This window comes from Podarcis muralis, chromosome 4 (assembly GCF_964188315.1).
Source record: "Podarcis muralis chromosome 4, rPodMur119.hap1.1, whole genome shotgun sequence".
Classification (NCBI taxonomy): Eukaryota; Metazoa; Chordata; class Lepidosauria; order Squamata; family Lacertidae; genus Podarcis; species Podarcis muralis.
This window is the reverse complement of record NC_135658.1, coordinates 35,651,884-35,675,231: the sequence shown is the minus strand read 5'-3', so window position 1 is coordinate 35,675,231 and position 23,348 is coordinate 35,651,884. Positions and strand designations below refer to the sequence as shown.

The 23,348-nt window shown below is 43.5% G+C and overlaps 1 protein-coding gene across 2 annotated transcripts in view; it reads right to left on the bottom strand.

The window, feature by feature from the left end:
• The window catches only part of NFKBIZ (NFKB inhibitor zeta), a 34,771-nt gene extending 11,938 nt beyond the window's left edge, over nt 1-22,833 (bottom strand). Inside the window, exon 1 of one of the 2 annotated variants that reach the window (XM_028726691.2) lies at nt 22,680-22,833. Coding sequence is in view for 1 of the 2 variants with exons in the window: in XM_028726690.2 (XP_028582523.2) it covers nt 1,102-1,351 (250 nt within the window). In the remaining variant the exon portion in view is untranslated. Of the gene's footprint in view, nt 1-1,101; nt 1,448-22,679 lie in introns of those variants that run through there. The other variant, XM_028726690.2, reaches the window with a different exon arrangement.
• Between the last annotated feature and the right edge of the window lie 515 nt (nt 22,834-23,348).

The following is a 23,348-nucleotide window of genomic DNA, read 5'->3' as shown; positions in this document are numbered from 1 at the left end:
CAAATCGGCATGAGGCACTTTGAGCTGTGCGGCTGCATATGTTCATAGCTGTCAATCTTCCCTTTTTTTCTTGGAAATTCCCTTATTCCAGTGCCATTTCCCGCTGCTATCCTGGATTGTTAGATATCCCGTAGACTGTCCCCGGGACAGGTGAGGCTGCTGATCCCTTATTTTCAAATCTGAAAGTTGACAGCTATGGCATATGTTGCAGCAACATACAAACAGGAACCCATGCAGTTCGGAAGGGCGAATTAGTGCCTAACCAAAGAAGCCATCCTTTTCAACAACGCTGAGAGTAAAGCTACACGGTGGCAGGGAAAAGAACTCAGAAGAAAGCCCCCTGAAGGAGACTATGATCCTGGGTTTCCAGACAGGCGTGCACTGCAGGATCCGAGCTCATACAATCATAGAACTGTATAGTTGGAATGACCCTGGAACCCGAGGGCCATCTAGTCCAACCCCCTGCAATGCTGGAAACTCAACTGTTCCAAGTTTTCCAAAGCGGCCACGCAACGCAATTGGCATCAACATCTATACAGTTTTGAGGGTGGAATTGTATTTTTTTTGTAACAGTCTTTGTTTTATTGGGACCTGGTGCGATATGCATGCATACGCATACGCATACATACAAACTCTCGTCCGTCATTTAATCCGGATTCACCCTTTCCAAGAAATATTTGTCAATCTTTAAAAGAGCATGCTGTTGCCAGAGTCCCGTGGGTGGTACCTGAACGACCCTTCTGGGATTTTAAGTGCCGCCGGGACCGACCCCCCGCCCCCCGTCGTCTCTCACTGACAGCAGCAGCCCCCTTATCCTCTCCTTGCCCAAAACCTATCCAAACAACCGAAGTGCCGCGGAGCGTGAGCGCGCTCTCACCGCCCAGAGCGGCTTGCCAAGGCGCAAAGGAGACTTTATATACCACATTAAAAAAAAAGAAAGGAAAAGCGGCGGAACACTAAACGCGACGGGCCGGCGACACCACCCTCCGAACGGCCCCCTCGCCTCAGACCGCTTCGTAGAAGAAGCGGCGTAGAAATCCCTCCGCCCCGAGGTTTTGTTTTTGAGGCTGCGCGCGCGACGGATGTATGAAATCTGTATACCTTCCCCGGCTGAGCGCGCGCCGCGCCGGGAATAGCGCCTCGCGCCGAAGTCGCCGCCGCCTCCGCCGCCTCCGCTACTATGGCCCGAGTCGGACCCCGGGGACCCCGGCGAGGAGTGCGTGGGCGAGCAGCTCCCCTCGCTGGAGTGGGGAGAAGCTCCGTAAAAAAAGGCCAGGTTAAAAGGGCTGCTGATGGAACCGTCGACGCCGCCGCCGTCCGGCAGCTCGTCGCGGCTGCTGTCCACAATCATGAGGGCTGGTGTCGCGCGGATGGCGAGGAAGAGGCAGGCGGCTGCTTGGGCTCAGCCGGTGCGCTGACGGGGACGGGAAAGGGCTCGGCAGGCGGAGGCGGTTGCGAGGGCTCTTATAGCGCCTCCACGCCCCGGCGACGAGGCGGGGGGAGGAGGCGGGGCGGGGCGCGGCTGCGCCTCTGCAAGCGGCACTTCCAGTAAGTAGGTCGCCGGCCTCTGTCAACAGCCCTCCCGGCTCTCTCGTGACTCGCCGCCTGACTGCATGGCAGGAGGGGAGGGCTCAGGAGTTGCCTCCAAGCAACCCGAAGGAGCCTCGCCCGCCGTGGCGCGCCATTGGGCACCTGGCGGCGGCTGCTGCAGAGGGAGCATGGAAAGGGAACGGTTTGGAGGATTTACCCGGCGCTCAGAGAGAGGCGGCTTGCCGCCGCTTCGTCTTCATCGTCGCCGTATTCCGCTGGGGAGATGGGCCACTGGGGAAGACCTCGGCAGCTAGGGTGGTCTCTCTTCACATATACCCTGTGCGTGACCAGGCGGCCAGGCGGACGCAACTCTGTCCGATGAAGTTGGTGGTGATACCTGTGTCCCTGTTGCTCCAGTTAAAATTTTCTTAAACCAAGAGATATGACCGAGACGTATGAAAATTAAGCGTGGCTGCTTCTGCCTCTAGATCAGTGGTGGCCAAACTTGGCCCTCCAGCTGTTTTTGGACTACAACTCCCATCATCCCTAGCCAACAGGACCAGTGGTCAGGGATGATGGGAATTGTAGTCCCAAAACAGCTGGATGGCCAAGTTTGGCCACCACTGCTCTAGATCCGTGCTAACATTTGGGAGTGTTCCTACAAAGCTGAACAGTGGGAAATTAAGGACAAAGAATGTACCTCTCGTAGTCGAACTATGGAATTTATTTCCGCAAGATGGATGGCAATGAGATTAGCCATCCCATTTGCATTGGTATGGTCTGAGCTGGGAATTAATCTGTCTTCATAGAAGGCGTGACTACTTCCACTTGTCTGCAATTCCTACCTGCATTTATTGTTAATAATAATAATAATAATAAATTAGCACTATTAACCCAAGCAATCCCATTCAGATGATGAAACTCCACCACAGCTCTCACTCTCAATCCTTAGCTTGGTTATCTGTTATCACCCTGTTTCCAAATATATTATGGCATAAACCAGGCTTCTCCAACTTGGTGGCCTCCAGATATTGTTGGCCTACAACTCCCATCAATCCCAACCATCAAGGCCAAAGGCCATGGGTGATGGGATTTGAAGTCCAGGAACGTCTTGAGGGCCACAGGCTCCCCATCCCTGACATGCCATAATTAAAAGGGTACAAGATTGCCCCTTTAGCGAAGGTAACAAAAAAAGCCTCCACCATTACAAGCTTCCAAACGCTATACCTTATAAATAAATATTCAGTTTATTAAGCTAATAAATTGAAACATGATGTACATGTTCTATCTAATGAGGGTTATGAATGTTCCTCACTGATAAAATATAAATTGCCAAAGGTACACCAAATTTTAAAATGCTGAAAACTGATACATTATCCCTTTTATACAGGCATGCATTTTCCTAAATTTTGTTTAAAACAAACAAACTGCATATATATATTATTCAAGGTTGTTGAATAAGGCACGTTTTCATTGGTTTGCTAAAGTTCTGGGCAGCATTCTAAAGGTTAGCAAGATCTTCCTGCTTCACAGTTGTGCATTATTCATTTTAGCAACTAAAATAAAACTATGTTCATGCAGTTTAAATTTTGAAGCAAGAATTTTGCCACTGCATGAACATTTGTGGAGGGGACAACCTAGTGGATACTATGTGCAACACCTTTTCCATATGGGGAATATAGAGTACCTGGGACCATCAAATATTCTTTGCATTGTCCTGGTCCTCTCTCCTTATGCAGTATCTGAGCCTTACTATATTATTAGATGAATCCTTCTGTGAGTTGGCCCATGTGTGTTTGTTGTTTCCATCAGTGGCTGGCAGACGCATTAAACACTGGGAAGGATCCCTCTTCTAGCACTTTTAATCATCGTTATGCTGGTTCACCACATTTTTTAAAAGAAGTGTTTTGTTTTCCATTACAACGATAATAAACCAACAGTTTTAAGAAACACTGGAGTACTAGTATTCTTACCACATTACCCAATTTCCTCTCTGATTTCGCACTTCCGCTGCAAGACATTAAAACATTGCCAAATCTACAGCTCTATGTCTCCCCATGCAGCAAAAGCAGGATTGATGCTGGAGTACTTTATGTACTTTATGAAAAGCACCCAAGAATCTCTGAATTTGTCCTTCACTCTAGGTCCTCTGCTAAAACTGTGGTGTTCCATAAGTTTCTCTAGTAACAAGAGCTGCGAGACCTTGGGAAACCAATCCTTATACGTACTGATATTTCTACCCAAGCAGCAACCAATACAAACATAATAAGATTCTTATGTGCTTGTTCCCCTTTGGAGTTTCTGAAAGCAACAGCAGAGCTTGTGTTGTATCCTGAACTTGTGGGATTTCACAACATCATTGCTGATCAGAGGCTGTTGTTGCAGCATAGGTGGTCTTCTGGAAACCAGAGAAAGAGCAAGATGGAACCGTCTTACTCCACTGTGGGGATTTTTAAACATGGATGTGTTTCTGAAGAAGTGATTCTACTTTGTGCATTCTGGTGTGCTGCTGTCATAGAAAGGCCTTTAGTAGCCTTTCCAGGAACAAGAATTGTTTAACATTCCTTCATAAGGTCTACACAAGCCAAGATTTCTTTTACTTGTGCACTGCTCTCTCAGACTCCTACAGCTGAGAATTTATTTGAAGGGAATGAAGAGGCAAGACAGTCCCTCCTCCAGGAGAGCCTAAAGTGATCACCTAATTAACATATCCTACAGTCACATGCAGAAACCCCTCTAAAATGTAAAACTCTTCATCTGGACAGAAAAAATGTAAATGAAGTCTAAAAAAATTGAGTAGGAGGGAATATCCTGAAATGAATGCTCCATTTCTTGCTACAGTTACGAATAGAAATTCGTGTGGCATGGACATCTTCAGCAGAACTATAAGTAGTACTCAAATACCACTGAAGTGCTACCAAATGAAGACCAGTGTATCACAGAAACAGGCTCTTCCACCCTGAAGTCCTAAACACCCCAACTCAAACCCACCAGTATGCTCAACATTTACTTCACAATTCAAATCTATTGAGGCCAAACTTCTGTTATTGAGTTTTTTTGTGGGGAGGATGAGCCAAAGTCATTGAGCTCTTGGGGGGGACCATCAGCCAAAGTTGTTGAGGTTTTTTTGACGGGGGGAGATAGGGGTCTTGCGATCGACCAGTAGATCACGAGATACTCTGGGTAAAAAGCAGCACTGTAGTAGTAGTATCAATATCAGTAGTAGTAGTATCAGTTGAAATTACACATAGTATCTGTGCACATAGCTTACTGTGTCAAATAGTATGCTCTTTTTCTGTTTTCCTTTCGTTCCATAAATTCATAAACTTGAAACACAAAATGGAGGAGTTTTTAAAAGTGAAAGTGTTTTCCAAGTGTGAGGAAACTAAACAGTCATGCTCTAAAGGTTTTAATCTGCATCATGATTTGTCAGTTAATTGCACAACTTTTTGAGCTTTGAAACTGATGGCACTAAGCAGAGAATCCCCCCCACACACACACCAAAACTTTAGGTATTGTCATTGACATTCCAGATCTATGGGCCTCTATATGGAAATTTTTTCAAGCTAAATGACAACTTTCTGAAGGAAATCCTCCAGCTGTCCCATTTTGACAAGGAACACCAGCTTAATTAAATAGTACTGGTGATTCGGTCATGCAGACACACAGACAGCATAGTCCAGCCAAAGATAGGAATATTAAAGTTCCGTGATTTCCAAGGTAGAGTTAAAAGAACTTTTAAATCTCATTAACTTTGAGGTATACATAAATGTGGATCGTGGAATGCAGTGTCTTGGTAATTTGATTGTTCTGTCAGTGCAAGCTTGCCAGACAGAACAGTCTCCCCTCTTGTCCCATTGCATGATGTTCTGACACTACACAGTGGATGGGGGGGGGGGGTCTGACTTCCCCACCACTCCCGGAAATAGCACACAGCACTTGCCTGGAGGAAAGGCAGAGAGGTTTAAAGCTCTCTTCTTGCAAGGTCCACTTTGGGTTTTCAGCTTCCTCCTACCTCTGACCAGCTGCCTTATAGAAGGTGGGCTGGCTGTACAGTGGTGCCTTGGTTCTCAAACACCTTGGTACTCAAACAACTTGGAACCCAAACAACTTGGAACCCAAACACTGCAAACCCTGAAGTAAGTGTACCACTTCGCAAACTTTTTTCGGAAGTCGAACGTGCTCCATTTTGAGGGCTACGCTTCCAATTTGAGTGCCACACTTCCATTTTGAGTGTTACGCTGAGGTGAGGTCTGTCTGTTTTTGCTATTTATTTTGCGTTTTTGTGGCTCTTTTTTTGTGACTCTGTGGAACCCAGTTCAGCTACTGATTGATTGATTGATTGATTGATTGTGTGACTGCAGTACATTGTTTACTGCTTTCATTTTAGGGATCAATGGTCTCGTTAGATAGTAAAATTCATGTTAAATTGCTGTTTTAGGGTTTGTTTTTAAAGGTCTGGAACAGATTAATCCATTTTGTATTACTTTCTATGGGAAAGTGCACCTTGGTTTTGGAACGCTTTGGTTTTGGAACAGACTTCCAGAACGGATTAAGTTTTAGAACCAAGGTACCAGAGTGACTGCCCAGAGTAGCTGGGGAAACCCAGCCAGATGGGTGAGATATAAATAAATTATTATTATTATTATTATTATTATTATTATTATTATTATTATTATTATTACCACTGTACATGGTTTTTGCTTATATGCATAACTCTTGCAACCAAACCCTCACATAAAATGTGATTAATCTCTACTTAAAAACAGAGTCACATCAGAGGAAGTACAGATCAAAACAATGGAAGGATAGAGATCTACTCCCAAGACCAAAGTGCACATCTGGGGATACAAGCCAAGTGATTCTATCAGTATCATAATTCCAAACTTTTGCTTCCCCCCCCCCTTTCATTTTGATGTTTTAATCTAGTAACCTTAACACCCATTGGGAATGGATCAACCAATTCTCTTTTTCCAGTTTAAGGAGATGAGAAGCTAGGTTGTCCCCCCTGCCACCTGCTTCTTGGACAAAACCTATTTCCTCTTCAACAGTTGGGCCTAGTGGACATTAGCAAGGTTTCCAAAGCACTTCTGAATTTGCTTTATTAATCAGGTTCTTAACATGATGTGAGATGAGTGGGAGGGATTACAGGGCTGGGCAAGTCAGAGTAGGTGACTCAACCTTAGATTGAAAAGGTGGAGATCCGTCTCCACGTGGTTTGCCAAAATAATATGGCCCTACAGTGTTTCATCAGAACTCTAATAGGATTGTTTTACCTGATTATTCTACCAGAAATCTCAGCTACCATCTAAATTTTAAAGCTCTCCGGGATTTCTTCCTTTCTTTCTCCTAATGCCACTGCTAGCACCAAATAAGTTGTTATGTACTAGATTCTAAAATACTTTATTTCATTGTGGATGGCACATAAGCAAATATATTCCTGCTGTGTGTGAATGCTTGTGTGGTTAATTACAAAAAAATTAGTTATGGATATCATCATAAACTGGAATTTTGCTGTTTTTCCCATCCCTATGTAACATGTAGTTATTCCCACTGAGTCATTCAGAGGAATGGAACTGTAGTAGTTGAAGCATGAGCTGGAAGTCCCCAGTTGAAATCACAGCATGTACTCATTCATTGGTGCCTAGCCAAAGACCAGTTTCCCAGCCTTAACACTTCATTTTGCCATCAAGATAAACGGGTGGCGCTGTGGTCCAAACCACTGAGCTTCTTGGGCTTGCCGATCAGAAGGTCGGTAGTTCGAATCTGGGGTGAGGTCCTGCTGCTCTGTCCCAGCTCCTGCTAACCTAGCAATTTGAAAGCACACCAGCACAAGTAAATAAATAGGTACCACTGCAGCAGGAAGGTAAATGGCGTTTCCATGTGCTGTGACTTCTGTCATGGTGTTCTATTGTGCCTGTTTAGTCATGCTAGCCACATGACCTGGAAAGCTGTCTGGACAAACGCCGGCTCCCTTAGCCTGAAAGCGAGACGAGTGCTGCAACCCCATAGTCGCCTTTGACTGGACTTAACCATCCAGGAGTCCTTTACCTTACCTTTACCTTTACCTTTACCTCTGCCATCTGTACTATGGACATGAGTTAATGATCCTGGCCACTATAGCAAGGTTGCTGTGAGGAATACTCAGATAATATATATGAAACACATGTAGCTTCTAGAAAAAGTTCTGTATAAATACCAGACATTGTTATCTAAAGGAACTGAGTGATATTATTTCATTGAGCGTCCTGCAAATATCCAAACAGCATTGCATGTGCTGGTTATGAGGTGGGCGGGGGGGGGTTCTCTTTGGCCAGGGTTGTTGCTGTTGTTTTTTAATCAAAGCCTTCTTCAGGCAGCCAAATAGCATGTCATCATATGAGAGGAGCCAAGGGACAAGCACAGTAGTATAACTATTCCACTCACCCCAAGATTCTGATTTTAAAACCCTGATGTGGTTCTCATGTGCAGGGAGCCTCTGTGAGTACAGGAGCCCGCCCCCCCCCCACTTCAGTATTCAGTAGGTCCCCCACCATGAATTGGGTGGCTTAAATGGTGATGAAGGGGGAGCACACTCATCTACCCACACACCCCTCTTAAGGCATTAACAGAATGCCTGGTGCTTAGCTGCTAATCTGTCCAGCTCTGTATGCTGGTTTGCCAAAGAGGAATTAATTAAAGCCACACATTGAGCCAAAGTGTTGTAGTGGATAAAGCAATGGGGCTTTGCCCAGGGAGAACTGCTGAGTTTAAATCCAAACTTAGCAAGGAAGTTCCCAGATGACAACAGGCCAGTCCCTGTCTCTCAGCCCCGACCTGCCAAATAGGGCAGAGGTATGATGTTTATGTCACACAAAACTTCTTCAAGAAAGGAAAACAATATAAACAGATTTTTGTTCAAATCAGTCCTCGGAGCTTTTTGCACATTTCACTAGCTATAAGTGTGGCTGGCAAAAAACATACAGCAGTCACTAATCATTCTTGTTTAAAAAGGAATAACTATGACCAACTGAGGCCTAGAAAACAAAGGCTGTCATATTGTGCAGTTATGTGCCTGTGGGTCCTATGAAAGTGTCGTAACTGTGCTGCTCATATCACAAATGCAGCCCATTAGCATGAATGGGGAGAGTATTGTTGCTTTCATGCCCTGCTTATCAGGAACCCATAAACATTTGGTTAGCCACTGTGAAAACAGGATGCTGGAGTAGATGAGGATTTGATGTGATCCAGCAGGGCTCTTCTTAATGGAACTTAGGGTTGTATCCAGTGTCGGCTTTGGAAGCAGAAAGTACTTGCACTTGTGCAAGGTGGAGCATCCTTTTTTTACCAATCCTAGCCCCTGCTACAGCCTTCTGCGCATACTGTTTTGGAGGGTCTCCCAACCATCAGGGGGTTGCAATGGATGAAAGCCAGGTGCCCAGCCCTGTATGCATACAAAGCACAAAACCACCTTTGATACAAGCAGATATCCACAAAAACTGGTAAAGAAAAGAAATCATCTGCACAAGAGAAAGTGAAACTTAAAATCACTATAGCTGTGCCTCTCAAGTTAACCATTCATTTCTTGTATTACAAAATAACTTTTAAAAGTGCCAATTAAACATTTTTTGACCATCAACATTTTATAGATTCTCTAAGGCCAGGAGAAAATTCCCAGAGCGGAAAAACCTGGCATTAATAGATCACCGTACATAACGCAGCAAGGAATCAAAGGTGACAGTTGTTTGTGGAAATGATTAATGATTAATCAAGGCCATAACTTAAAAGGACATTTGCCTGTAAATTTTAAGTCTTACTGAAATGGGAGCATCACAAAAATGACCATGCTTGCAATACACATTTGTCCAATAAAAAATGGCACCTTTTCAATTTCGTGAGCAGAACAGCATAGGAGGTTCCCATGATCACCACTGTACACTTTAGTGCTCGTCCAGGTGTGAGGGAGAGCACAGAAGAGAAAGAGAGCTTGAGACAGTTGTGCAGGTGATGCTGTTCATGCTAAACCATTGTTTGATATGTAAATGGAGAAGGGACCAGTAACTGTGAAACAGCAATGCTGTGTGGCCCCTAGGGTTTAGGTTCTTAGAAAAGTGTCCATGCAGAAGCAGCTGAGCAGCCTGATCAGATTTGTTTTTATTTAATAAAACAATTGTGTGTGCTTACATCCAGATAGGATGTAACTAAAACGTGTCATCACAGCCAAATCTGCAGTTTTCAGGAATGGGTGTAACTGGCACATAAGTCTAATTTGGGCAAAGATGCATTGGATAACAGCCATTAGCTGAACAGCCAAGGATAATGTTCAGTCCAGAAAACTACAAACTTGTGTTTCTATGGGGACTGTTATAGCTCAGATGTCAACAGGATTTTCTCTCTGTGCCTGCTGCAGAAGGAATGTCGAGAGCAGAAATGCCCCTTCATAGACCTTGACCTCGTCAGCAGAAATAGACTCTTCACACTGCTCAACAAGATAGGATGCTCAGCTTGTGTGCTGAGCATGCTGCTTTATGGAAGTAAGACCGAGGCAACTTACACCTGCCAGGAACAACACCTCAATGCCTTCCGTATGTCCTGCATCAAGACAGTCTCAAAGATGTGCTCGTCCAAGCCCACATTCCCAGCATGTCTCCAGCGATTATTATGCTGGCTTGGTCATGTACATAGAATGGATGGTGATGAAGAAGAAGATGCTGATATGGCAGGATCCCCAAGAATGTGGGTGGAGAGGCAAAGTTCAACTATTTCTCTCTTTGCCGGGTTCCCAGTAAAATACCCCTTTGAAGTTATTATTTTCATTTCAAGGGAAGCTCCCATTGGTGCCAATGGAAGCTTCACTTGAATTGCAGATAGCCTTGAAGAGGGAGGGGTTTCCTCAAGAACCTGGCAAAGAGAAAAATAGAGAAACAACTGTCTCTCCTTACCACCCACTATGGAGATAGTTCAGATTGTTATTCATACGACTCCCAAAAATATATGTACATTAACAAAGATCCACATAGTTAAAGCTATGGTTTTCCCAGTAGTGATGTATTGAAGTGAGAGCTGGACCATAAAGAAGGCTGATCGCCAAAGAATTGATGCTTTTGAATTATGGTGCTGGAGGAGACTCTTGAGAGTCCCATGGACTGCAAGAAGATCAAACCTTTCCATTCTTAAGGAAATCAGCCCTGAGTGCTCACTCCAATACTTTGGCCACCTCATGAGAAGAGAAGACTCCCTGGAAAAGACCCTGATGTTGAGAAAGATGGAAGGCACAAGGAGAAGGGGACGACAGAGGACGAGATGGTTGGACAGTGTTCTCGAAGCTACCAACATGAGTTTGACCAAACTGCGGGAGGCAGTGGAAGACAGGAGTGCCTGGCGTGCTCTGGTCCATGGGGTCACGAAGAGTCGGACACGACTAAATGACTAAACAACAACAACAAACTGCATCTAGAGGACTAACATCACATCTAGCTGCAACACAAGTAGCTGCATAGGATTGCAACCTTGGTGTCAAAGAGGCACAGCAGAAGGATAAAAGTTAACTTTACTCAGTCTGCCCCTTTGAACAGCATGTGCTGCATTTCCTCTCCTCAATGAAGGTTGTCATAGAATCAAAGAACTGTTGATTTGGAAGAGACCCCAAGGGCCATCTAGTCCAACCCTCTGCAATGCAATAATTTCAACTGAAGCATCCATGACATCTGGCTATCCAACCTCTACTTTAAAAATTCAAATGAAGAAGAATCCATCACCTTCTAAAGAAGTCTGTTCCAATGTTGAAACGCTCTTAGTGTCAGAAAGTTCTTCCAGATGTTTAGTCAGAATGCCCCTTGGTTTCTTTGGCTTGGTTGGAAGCCATTGGTTCGGGTCCTACCCTTTGAAGCAGGAGAAAACAAACTTGCTCCATCTTCCATGTGACAGCCCTTTAGATATTTGAAGATGACTATCACTGAACTAACAGAAAAAGAGCTAAATAAATTAACTGATAAGACTCTTTTATTGACACCATACAGGAAGCTGGTTGCAAGAACATTCTCAAAGTAGACCGTTTATAATTAGCAAACATTGCATTATCTACACAAATATTTGCTGTACCAAAGTGATTGCCACTGATGTCAATCCGCTCTCCCCTGCTCCACAAACAGGAGTAAAGTAACATTGTAGAAGTCCAGGTTAATTTAGAACAAAAGCAGCTGCCCTATCCTTATCACTAGAGAATGGCCTCAGTGCCGACTAATAATAAAAGTGATGTTGTTGATTTGTTGTTTCCGTTCTTTGCCTTTCCTCCTTTGAGAACTTAAGGCAGCTAACATGAAAAATTCACACACACAAATGAAACCACAGCACAAAACACCATACAGTATAAGGTAAAATATAAGAGCCAACTTTAAATTATGCATGTTGACTCTCCCTTTATGATCAAAAGGCTTGCTGGAACAAATGAATCTTAAGGTGTAGCATGAGTGAAAATAATGTGGAGGAACGTGTCCGTGATCTCAACAGGGAGGGATTTCCAAAGTCAGGGTGTCACCATTATGAAGGCCTTGCCTTGTATAGCAGCTCCCATGCTGTGTTGACCGGGTGTCAACTTCACTTCTTAAAATCCAAGTTGGTTGGTACTGGGGAAGGCACTCCTTCAGGTAATTGTGTCCTCCTGAGCCATTTGCAGCCTTGTAGATCAGTACCAACATCTTGAATTGGGCCTGGTAGCTCGCTGGCAGCCAGTGCATTGCTTTCAGGACTGGTGTTCTGGGGTTCCATTTAGATGACCTATTCAGAAATTGGGCAGCAGCATTCTGTACTGCTGCCGCTTCCAGGCAGTATTCAAAGAAAGTTCCCCATAGAGTGAATTGCAATAATCCAATCAGGAAGTTATCAGAGCATACACTACTGCAACCAAGTTATCCCAGTCCAAGACTGGTTTTAGCAGATGAACCAGCAGAAGCTGGATATAGACTTCTTGCCACTGAGGCCACATGCACTTCCTGTGGCAATTTGAAATCTAGGAGTACTCCTAGACTATGCACCTGTTCTCCGAGGGAAACTGCCTCCCTGTTATTAATATGTCATATATCTAATTCTAAGACCTGGGAATCACTAACCCATAAAGCTGCTACCTTTATTAGGATTCAGCTTCTGTTTAAGGACCTTGATCCTGCCAATCACTCCCTCCAGACAGCAGCTGAGGACTTGCACAGGCTCTCCTGAATCGGACGGTGTGGAGCAAGAGAGTTGAGCATAATACACATACTGGTAATGCCACACTTTGAATTACCAGATGACACCTCCCAGTGGTTTCATGTGGATATCAAATAACATGGGAGACAGGATAGAACCTTCTATAACTGTTATAGGGCCTAGTGCTCTTTTCATCTCTCTTCCAAAAAAGTGAGGATAGTTTTTTTATTGGAATTAGCATCCATTGGCTAGTGAGATTGCCAGTATGAAATACAAAAAGTCCTTTTTTGCACATCAAATACTAATTTTTGTTCTGTCACAAGTTCTCATGGACTTGAGCTACAAAACCCAATGCAAGAAGAGAACAGATGGGACTCTCCCACAGGGGTAACATGGGCAACAATATGGGGGCAATTTGCCCTATCAGGGAGAACAGGCTATTTAAGCCCACTCCACCCCCCACACTCCCCTCTTCTCATTGAGGTTAATGTTGGCCAATGGAACCATGGTGTACATGTCAGGTTCATATACCCAAACAGCACACATTGAGGAGGAAGGAGTTTCTTTGAGCCTTGCTGCATAATCTCAAGTGTGTGGCTGGCAGTTGGCTTAGGAGATGGGATAGTTGAAATCATCCCATCAATCCACCTAACCACCCAGACCTCATCAGTTTTGGTTAATTTGGTTTAATTGCCCTGATTGGGAGATTCTTTCGTTGTTATATTTTAATAAATATAACCTGTTACTCTTCTTTATTGTCTCAAGTCTTCTCGCGTGTGTTGGCGATAAAACTACTAGACTTTAAAGTGTCCCAAGATGCTTTTGGGGATTTTTGTCGTCATCAATACTACTACTCTGTGGAACTTTGAAATATGAATATGATGGTGATCCTTTTTCTGTACGGCTTGATTTTACAAGGATGGCGCCATATATCAAACTGCAGTTTTGTAGGTAGCATTTCTAGAGGACAGTTTAAGGATGTTTTCTAAGGGAAGAGCACAGCAACAGTTGCAAGCAAGAGGCCCCAAGGAGACCTAGCATATCTCCTCAGTTCATCCCTACTGTAGGAGCAAATAAGTAACCCCACATCAAATCCATTGCTATAGAAGAAGAAGAAGAAGAAGAAGAAGAAGAAGAAGAAGAAGAAGAAGAAGAAGAAGAAGAAGAAGAAGATCAGCTTTTAAAATGAATTCCAATTCAGTTTGAGGGAAGCCACCAGTTGCCCTAGCAAACACTGTAATACATGCTAATGGTCACATCTGCCTCAAGCCACCTGCCTAGGGCAGCCAAAACTATTGCAACAACCGGAACAGATTCATGCCAACAGCAGGCTTCCTTCTAGGAAGGAGAATCGAATCAGTAAATGATAAGCAACAAATCAACACCCACATGATTCATAGCATGTCTGGGAAAAGAATGGAGAGGCTTTGAGGGCATTCACCTATGTGTAATGTGCTTCCAATGATAAACTAACATTACCGGGTCTACATGGCATCTACCCAAGTGTTCTAATGTGAAATGACTGATATGGAACTTATCCCTAGAGTTGTCCTCCATGCCTAAGAATTAGAAAGGGGCTAATGTAAAACCAATTTTTTTAAAAAAAGGAACCCAGGAAATTATAAGCCACAAACCTAAATGGTTTTTAAACAGTTTAGAGATTCGTGGAGTATAAGTCTGTCTATGGCTACTAGCCATGATGGCTGTGAATTACCTCCAGTACTGAGGGAGTTTGTCTCCAAATACCGGTGCAAGAGGGGTGAGTGCTGCTGGACTTAAATACGGCTTGTGGGCTTCCCAAAGACATCTGGCTGGCTACTGTGAGAACAGAATGGTGGAACAGATGGCTTTAGCCTAATCCATCAGGCTCTTCTTATGGTATTCAGAGGCATATGGCATTAGGCCATCATAAAGCTGGCTGTGATTCTGCACAAGTGTCACGGGGGGGGGGGGCAGTGATTGTGAAGGGACTGTTCTGTCATGATAGCAGTGTTTCATTGCAACCATGTCTTGGCTCTGGGGCTTTTTCCAGTGCCACTTTCTATCCTGCATGATGTGAAATAGCACCAACACAGAAGACCTTTGGGCAGGGACACGATGAATTTCCCTCACCATTAAATAACCATGGTGAATCTCTAATGTCTAGGCTTGATGACATTAGAACTCAACTTTGAGTTCTGGTATCTAACCTGCATGGATGAAGACATCCTCTGGGGCATAAAGGGACTGTGGAATATGGGCAAAAAAATGACCTACTGTGCTGTTCTAGACAAAATGGCGGGCCCATCTTTGTGCCATCTACCAGCCTTCTGAGTTGACCTCAAGGCGTGTCACACAAATATATTGAATTGGTGTAAGATTGGAAGTTTGTACAGAATAGAGTTAATGGAGCAGAAGATACTGCTGGCTACTCCCTTAAAAGTTCTGGGAAAGTTGTCAGGCACATTTTTTGTTCAGGAAATTACAGGTGATGTCTGTCTCTATGGGAGCTGACTGTTGACTGATAAATGGCCCAGGAAGGCTAAGAGAAGATTGAAGAAGATGACTTATCCTTGTTCCCTTTAATCAGGGCAAGGAGGAAAGCTGGCCAATTTTCTGCAGATTCCAAGTGTGACACAGACTAAGAGAAAAAGCAGATTTTTTTTCCTGGCTCTTTAAGCCAGCAACATTTTGAGGTACTGGCTACCTTCCACCAGAGATCTGATATGAGGCAGTGGATTTGGCTGTTCGTTGGAATATTTAATCTACTCAATATGTATATTTGAAAATAAACTCAAATATTATACAACACTATAAGTCTCCAGTGATCTCCTCCCCCTAAAAAACAATCCTGGGTGAGTACTGCACCCCAGAAATTTGTTGTTGAGAGTGAGCATAACAATATGCACTAAGGACTAAGTCTCCCAGGACTCACTGGGACTTGCTTCTGAATAAACACAGGGTTGCACTGGCAGACATTTACAGATAGCCCCCTTGGCCCTCCAAACTAAAATGGCTACTCATCAGGAAGAGCAGGCCAATTCTGTCTCCATGTCTATTCTGGCAGCACTGTTACAGGACCTAATATCACCCACAACATCAGGGGTTCGTGCAACTGTAGAAATGGACTGTAGTCCACAAAAACGTATGCCATACAACATTAGTCATCAGTCTTCTAGGTGCCACAAGTGTCTCTGTTGTTTATGTTGATAAAACTGCATTTATAATGGAGATTTTGTGATGTATTGAACTATTGTATATTTGCTTGGAAAACTTTTTATGATACCCCAGGCTTATCGTTTAAGAAATTAAAATAATTTCCTAGTTAAAAAGCTAGTTTCCCCATGGCAACATCAACACTTCCCTAAACAATGCAATGACTGGATCTTTGTTTCTCTTTTTCGTTTTGGGAAATCAGGAAGTTTCATTGTCAATTACAGCATTTTGATGCAAACAGTACAACGCCATAGCAGAACAGCTGATTTATTTCATCTTTACAGAGCTTTGTATGGCACATCATACTGTGTATGACATTTCATCTCAATAAGAGCATTATTGGTATGCATCTGTCTCAAGAGACAATGGAGTGCGCCTCCAGGGGTGAGGTCAAACAGCTGCGTTAGCAACACCAAAATGACCTCCCAGGGGTGCAAGCCTGGGTGGTGTCTATGGAGGTCCTGGGCTGCCCAGACAACAAGTCCCCCCTCTACGACTCCCTGATGTGGTCCAAAGGAAAGCAGAGCAATATGTTTGGCACCAGCTTGGCTGCAGGAGTTGCCAGAAAGAGGCAAACAAGTCACCATCTAACTGTCCAGATTTGTGTAGGATTTACTCCTTAGCCTTTTCTTCTCCTGAAGATATCCCACAAGGCAGCAGATGTTTAGGATCAGAGTTTTCCTTCTCTTAGATGGGCTACTTTCCCAAGTTGGAGAACCCTATCTGCCCTCACTTTCCCTCTATAGCACATGCAGAAACCGCCTTCTTGACCATTGGACCCACAATTGGTCTCGTCTGCTCATTCTGCTGGAGCCTGACTTTGCATGCAGAGGAAGACCCTAACTTACCAAGTGTTTGAGACATATCATTGAGCTATGGGGACAATCAGAGCATTAGTTTCAGAGAAATTTACCCCCCCCCCCAAAAAAAAACCCCTCCAAAATTATCTTAATAAACACCCCCACCACCTTTGCCCACTGTGTCTTTTCTGCCAAAAATGAAGTTGCTTTTCCTTCTCCTACACACCAAACTGAGTTAAAATCTTTTAACTCCATCTTGAGCTATCATGTCCACATGACACACATTTTTAGAACTATCAAAATGCCAGGCCATTTTATCCTCTTCAAAATAACATCTTATTCAACAAGAAATCAATACATTACTTTTTATTATTTCATGTGCATGGAATTACTCAAGAGCCTAATGTGCATGAACTAACATATGTTCATTAGAAGCAAAAAAAAAAAAAAACCAAAACAAAACCAAAACAAAACAGGAAAAGACATTGATTTAATCTCCTGGGCGATAATAGACAAGACTGCTCAAGCATGCCATGTCAAATGCCAGCTCTTCTCAAAATCCATGCCAGGTTTTCCTTTAAGACTATGGGTTTATTTTAGTCTGTGTGCAATACACTGTAACATTATTACCTCACAGCCCATTCATCTCCTGCAATGAAATGAAACCTCAAATTTACATGTAATGAGAAAAAACAAAACTTCCTCCTCTTTCTTCTCCTCTCATTGCAAGGAAGGTGACAGTGGGAGGAAAATCTCCCTAAGTACACCATGTAATTCAATTGTAATAATATCCCCATGCAGATTACACAGTGAAGTTTAAACTAGTGGCTGTTTAAACTACACTCCAAGGAGGCTAATCAGGAGTTCTTCACAGACAAGATCAAGAGTGTTGAACAAGTTCTTCTGAAAAACATTCATGCCTTAGGATTGCCAGGTCATCTGCAGCTCAGACCCTGAGACTCAAAGGACACATCTACCACCTCATTCTGCTTAACTGCAGGAGTTCTCTGCACCCTGATGAGCTAGTATTTGTGGTTTTTGCAAGTTTACTGCCACCAAGCCATTCCATCCACAGACTGGGCCAGTCCTAGACTAAAAGGTACCCGGGGAAAGAAACAGATTTGGTGTGCCTTTCTGAATACCTTCTTTCAATGCATTTGTTGCCTGTTTAATAAATTTGATGCACCATTTGTAGACATCATTTATCATTGACAATAAATTTGCAAAACAAAAAAAATTCCTTCCAGTAGCACCTTAAAGACCAACTAAGTTAGTTCTTGGTATGAGCTTTCGTGTGCATGCAGATACCTGAAGAAGTGTGCATGCACACGAAAGTTCATACCAAGAACTAACTTAGTTGGTCTTTAAGGTGCTACTGGAAGGATTTTTTTTTTGTTTTGACTATGGCAGACCAACATGGCTACCTATCTGTAATAAATTTGCAGGAAAGGATCTGATCACAGATGACTCACACAGGTTTTTTTTAATGTGCACAGATGTACATTTCTCATGGATTGAAACAAAAAAGAGTTGTAATGAAATCATGACCATGCAGGTTTGTGTTGCCAGCTTTATAACAGTGATTATGAACTGTCTGTATTATTGTTTCAGCATTGAGTGCACTCCTACAGCTAATGCTTAAAGCTGCATTCACACAATGTTAGCCACAATCCATACTGATCCTGCAGTTTCTTGACAAATACTGCTATTTCCCCCCTCAAACCAGGTTCACTCCGATTAGAAAACTTGGATGCAGTGTAAGCAGCAAAGTGAACATACCCAGCAGCCATCACACAGGCACAGAGTACAGTTTAATGAGTAGAAGTTTGTGGGGCTGCAGAGGTAGGGAAACAAAAATGTCCTGTGCATCAGGTAGAGAAATCCCTGTCCCCTATCTGATGTGAAATGACTCCATGCAAATGCAACCTGCAATGAAAGGGGGGGGGGGTCACCTCGCTGCACTAATAGGCCACTATTAGTAGCCACTAATAGGAACCCTTCGTTTCTGTTTGAAAATGATTCTGTCCATGGGTTGCATTGTTACATGCCACCCAAATCTCCAAGCAGTGCAAGATTTCAGGGGTCCAGGCACTTACCCAGGATTCATGCTTTCCTTGGAAATGAGGCACAGTGGAGACTGTGGTATCTTTATGATATAGGGTTTATTTACACACACACACATATATAACCTGAGCCTAGTATAGAGAGGTTCCTTTCATTACACTCTGTGTGGGTCCTGTTTGTCGCATGGAGTCGAACTGTCAGCCCACATTGTGTTGTGACCATCTCCACCCCTCCCGGTTCTCCATCCTGCTGTGTTTAACAGACCAAAACAATTTTCCTCCAGCCCACATCAGGCAAACTTCAATCCTAAAACTAAACTCTCCTTGTCTCTGCCAACTATCTCCTTCTGAGCTCAGGCAGGGGCTGCTCCCAAGAGCCATCTAGTTTAATGGCCCATCATCCTGCCATTTGTTAGGTCAGCAACTTGGCCATTACTAAGTAATGACCTCATGAAGAAGCTGGTCTGTGTTATTTCTGACACCAAGAATTCAGAGGTATGCTTAAATTCTAATGCTTTATTGAATCCAGAGATTTAGCGGAGTCTGACCCCCCCCTCCAAAAAACCCAACAACCTCATAACAATATGCTTGATATCAGGCACATCCCCACATAGCGCAACACAACCAAGGCCACAATTCTGCTACAATCTAAAAACAGGACATAACCAGCATGCAGAACAAATAACTCAATTGTCAATCACAAATATAGGGCTGGTACAACCAAAGGACCCACACAAACACAAACAATGGATAAGATAATCACTCACTTTTTCCCTACTTCCCTACTACAACCAGTGTGGTACAGTATAGTGGTGTGTGGTGGGGAGTGAGACACCATGTCAATGACCTTGAGCTCTTTGGAAGAAAGATTGGATATAAATGTAAAAAATTAAACAAAACAAAACCATACATAACATACACCCTTTCCCCTGCGATCTTTCTCTCAGTGCAAGATGATGGAGGGGAAAACAACACAAAAACACTGTTGATGTGTCCTCAACTTCTAAGGTTTCCAAAGGCATTTAGCTGGCCATTTTTCCAAACAAAGCCTTGACTAGCTGGTGACATGACATATGATGTCTCCAATTTCAAAAAATTTGCGAAAGACAAGAAAATGTGTATGAAATAAAGCAGGCACATTATGATTTTCAATACTGATTTTCACTTTTCTCTTATTGATTCTAAATGTGCAGCAAAGAAGTTCAAGAATTAAACGCAATCAAGAATTCATTTCTTGAAACTGAACTATTATCTCGAATTCATTTCTTAAAACTGAACTGAACTCATCAAACAGCAGAAAATAAGTTAGGTAGCAATCCTATAGGCATTTACCTGGGAGTAAGTCCCACTGAACTCAATTGGGCTTTTTTCTAAACAGGTATAGGATTGCATTATTTGACTTTGTTCCTAGATTGACTACACTGGATTGACTACACTGTAGTCAATGCACTGCTATTTTTAAACCCCACAAAAAGCAATGGGAATGCTCAGTTTAAAATTTAGGTTCAGAGGAATGAAATGAATCTCAGCAGGAAATGCAGCACATCGTTTCTGCTGAAGTAATATAAAGCTGAGAATAAAATCAACATTCAATAATCCTTTGTTGAATATAGTGCTGGTCAGAATGGTAATACAAAAGCCCATAAGCAGTTAATTATTTTCTTCTAGAATAACTAAAGTTATACACAAAGTAGTTTTCAAAACTGGAAAATTTTAACTTTGTTACTATTTCTCAAAACCTCTGACATTTTAAGTTGATTTCAGTGACAGCCTGCTGTCTCCCTTTGTACAGTAAAGAGGATTTTTCGTGTTCTGAATATGTTTATTGGTTTGGTAAAAGAAGGAGAAGCAAAAAAGAAATTGAAAGCGAAAGACACAGAGTAACCCTCTCATTCATATTCATAAGACATATATAAAAGAAAGCACACAGAAAAACAGACCCTTTCTTTGGAGAGATAGCAAAGCATGACAACTTACTGATGGCAACAGAGACCACCAAATTTCTATCAGCTCTATCTATATTCTGTCCAAATTCCTATCAGCTCTATAACTCACCCCATGGTGCCGATGCCAGCTCTGCAGCTGCAACAAAACTCAGAACTCTCTGATTTTGCCACTCCACCCCATGCCATACTGATTCTTACTACAGGGAAGCAAGTATGAGCTCAAGCTTCCTGGTTTGTCTCTCTCCAAGCAAAACAGGAATGGCAAGTTGGTTATGTTGGTGTCAGCAGAAGCAAAGTCAACTTTCTCCAGGACCCTCTCAGCATTAAGCATTGTGTGGACTGGGATGCAGGAGGAAGATGGCACCTACTCCCCCAAGCTCCAGTATCTCTCTCCAATAAGGATAGCTCACAGGAACCCAGAGATGGAAGTGGGCCCTCAACCCATTAACTGGTCCAGTGGTGTGCTTGCCCATGTGCAGTATATAGACTTTTCTCCCCTGTTGCTATCCTGGGGTGCTAGTAGAGTTATGGTGTGGCACAGTCTTTGCTAGCCTGATGGAAGCTGCAGTATAAAACATCTGGAGGGTACCAGCTTCCTGAAGACTGGTGTGACAAGAGCCAGCAGAACAGTTCCCAGAATTCTCTGAAACAGAGGCTCCAAGGTAGCAAACAAGTTCATACAGAAAGTGTCTTCTGAGCCCTGTAAATTAGCTAGTGGGTTATTACGTGGATGTTTGTGTTATCAACGTAGATTTAGGGTGGTCACTGTAATCATTTACATTTTACATACATTTAAGCTTTCCACATGATTATTAGAGCCTGTGTTTGTTGCATCCATTTCCTCCTGACCTCACTTCTTGCCTGTGTGTGTGTGTGTGTGTATTTATTTACAGATAGAGATTTATTTCAAACACACACACCTGCCAGCTTAGGATAACACTTCCTGCGTCTGATCTGATAATATGGACTCTAGAATACAAAAGCTTGTGCCACAATAAACATGTTTGCTTTAAAACAACCACACTCCATGTTGGGTTTGTTTTAAGCCAGAAGTAGCTGCTTGTCCACACTACCTTGCCATCTCAACTGTCCATCATTCCCATTCATACTTAGAGACCCTAATCCAGCTCCATTGACTGACACTGAAGTTCCTGTCAGTTCAAGACGACTTGTCAGTCAGGACCAACTCATCTAATGATTTTTACTGGCAGTTAAGCACAACTAATTCTATTTGGAGCCAGCAGGTGCGCATGTGCAGCCAGCCACATCTCTCTCTGTGTGTGTGTGTGTGTGTGTGTGTGTGTGTGTGTGTTTCCTTAAAAGTTGGCTTTCAATAACCAGAGAGGCAACAAACCCCCTTTCCCCTCCCTGCCCCACAAACCTCAGATTTCCCACGCGCAAATAAAAGAATAATGAAATTGCATAGTTGGAAGGGACCCCGAAGGCCATCTGGTCCAACAGGAATAATGATAACAACATGAAATAAGTTTCCAAAGCTTAAACCAGGCTTGCTGTTTGTTTGTTGACAGAACCTCTGTGTTTTTAACAGAACGAACGAACGAATGAATCTTTATTTGCGTCAGCCATCAGCCATAGCAATAAAACAGCAATACGATATACAAAGAATAGAAATAAAAAGTCAATTATATAAAATACATTTTAGGGTTTTGAATCAATAGACAAATAGTGGATCTTATTCTGATTGCCCCAGCTAAAAACCTTGCAACCTTTGCTGTCACCTGCTCATCTTGAACTGCCAAGAGAAAGGACACTGTGGTAGTGGTTGGGCGACCCGGAATGGACAATAAAAGTGTTTTAGATAGAAATTCAGCTGGTGAAAACCTCCATGCCAAGTCTGTCTGCCATGCACCTTTAAGGAAGCCTCTTCCTCTCTCCCCCACACCCCAATAGAAATGGCTCTTGGGTGAAAAGCACACGGTTTCGCCTTTTTAGAGGATAAGGAAACATACATATTTATATACCTTCATGTCTCGGGAGTGAAGCTAGGGTTCAGGGAACGAGCTAGATGGTTTTCCCGGCTGCTTAACGGGTCCTCAGCTGCTTATGTGCTCCGTCTCTATGGCAAAGCGAACATTTCCCTCGGAGGCTTAAAATTTCTGCCGGCAGAAGCTCCCCCCGCCCCAAACCCGTCACCGCCACGCGCTGCCTCTCCAGCCAAAAGGGAAAGTTTCACAACGAAGCTCGAGGTCTTCGGGGATTCTTCCCTCCCCTCCCCCACCCCCCGCACGCCCCGATATCATTATCGCCGTGATTCAGTCCTGAGTTGCCTGGTTGGTGTTGCAATGGTTAAAAGGGGGAGGGGTGAAAGGGGAATGTCGTGACGTGGGAGAGGAAGTCGGGGTGGAGGGACGAGAGTTGCAGCTCGGACTTTTTCGGCATGGAGGAAATTCCCTCGCTGGGCGAGCCGGTCACCGGGACGTTCCCCACCCCGCTGAGTTGCCGGAAAACCCGGACCGGTGCCCGGACGACGGAGAGGACTAGTAGTCAAGGCTCCAGGGGTGCTTTTGTTGTTGTCCTCAATGCAAATAGCGCTGCACACCGTTCGTTAAGGGCAGTCAAAAGATCTGTTTGTTTTTAGAGACCTGCACGAAGTTCTTTATGAAAACCGGAGTCCTTTCGCTTTCCGTTTT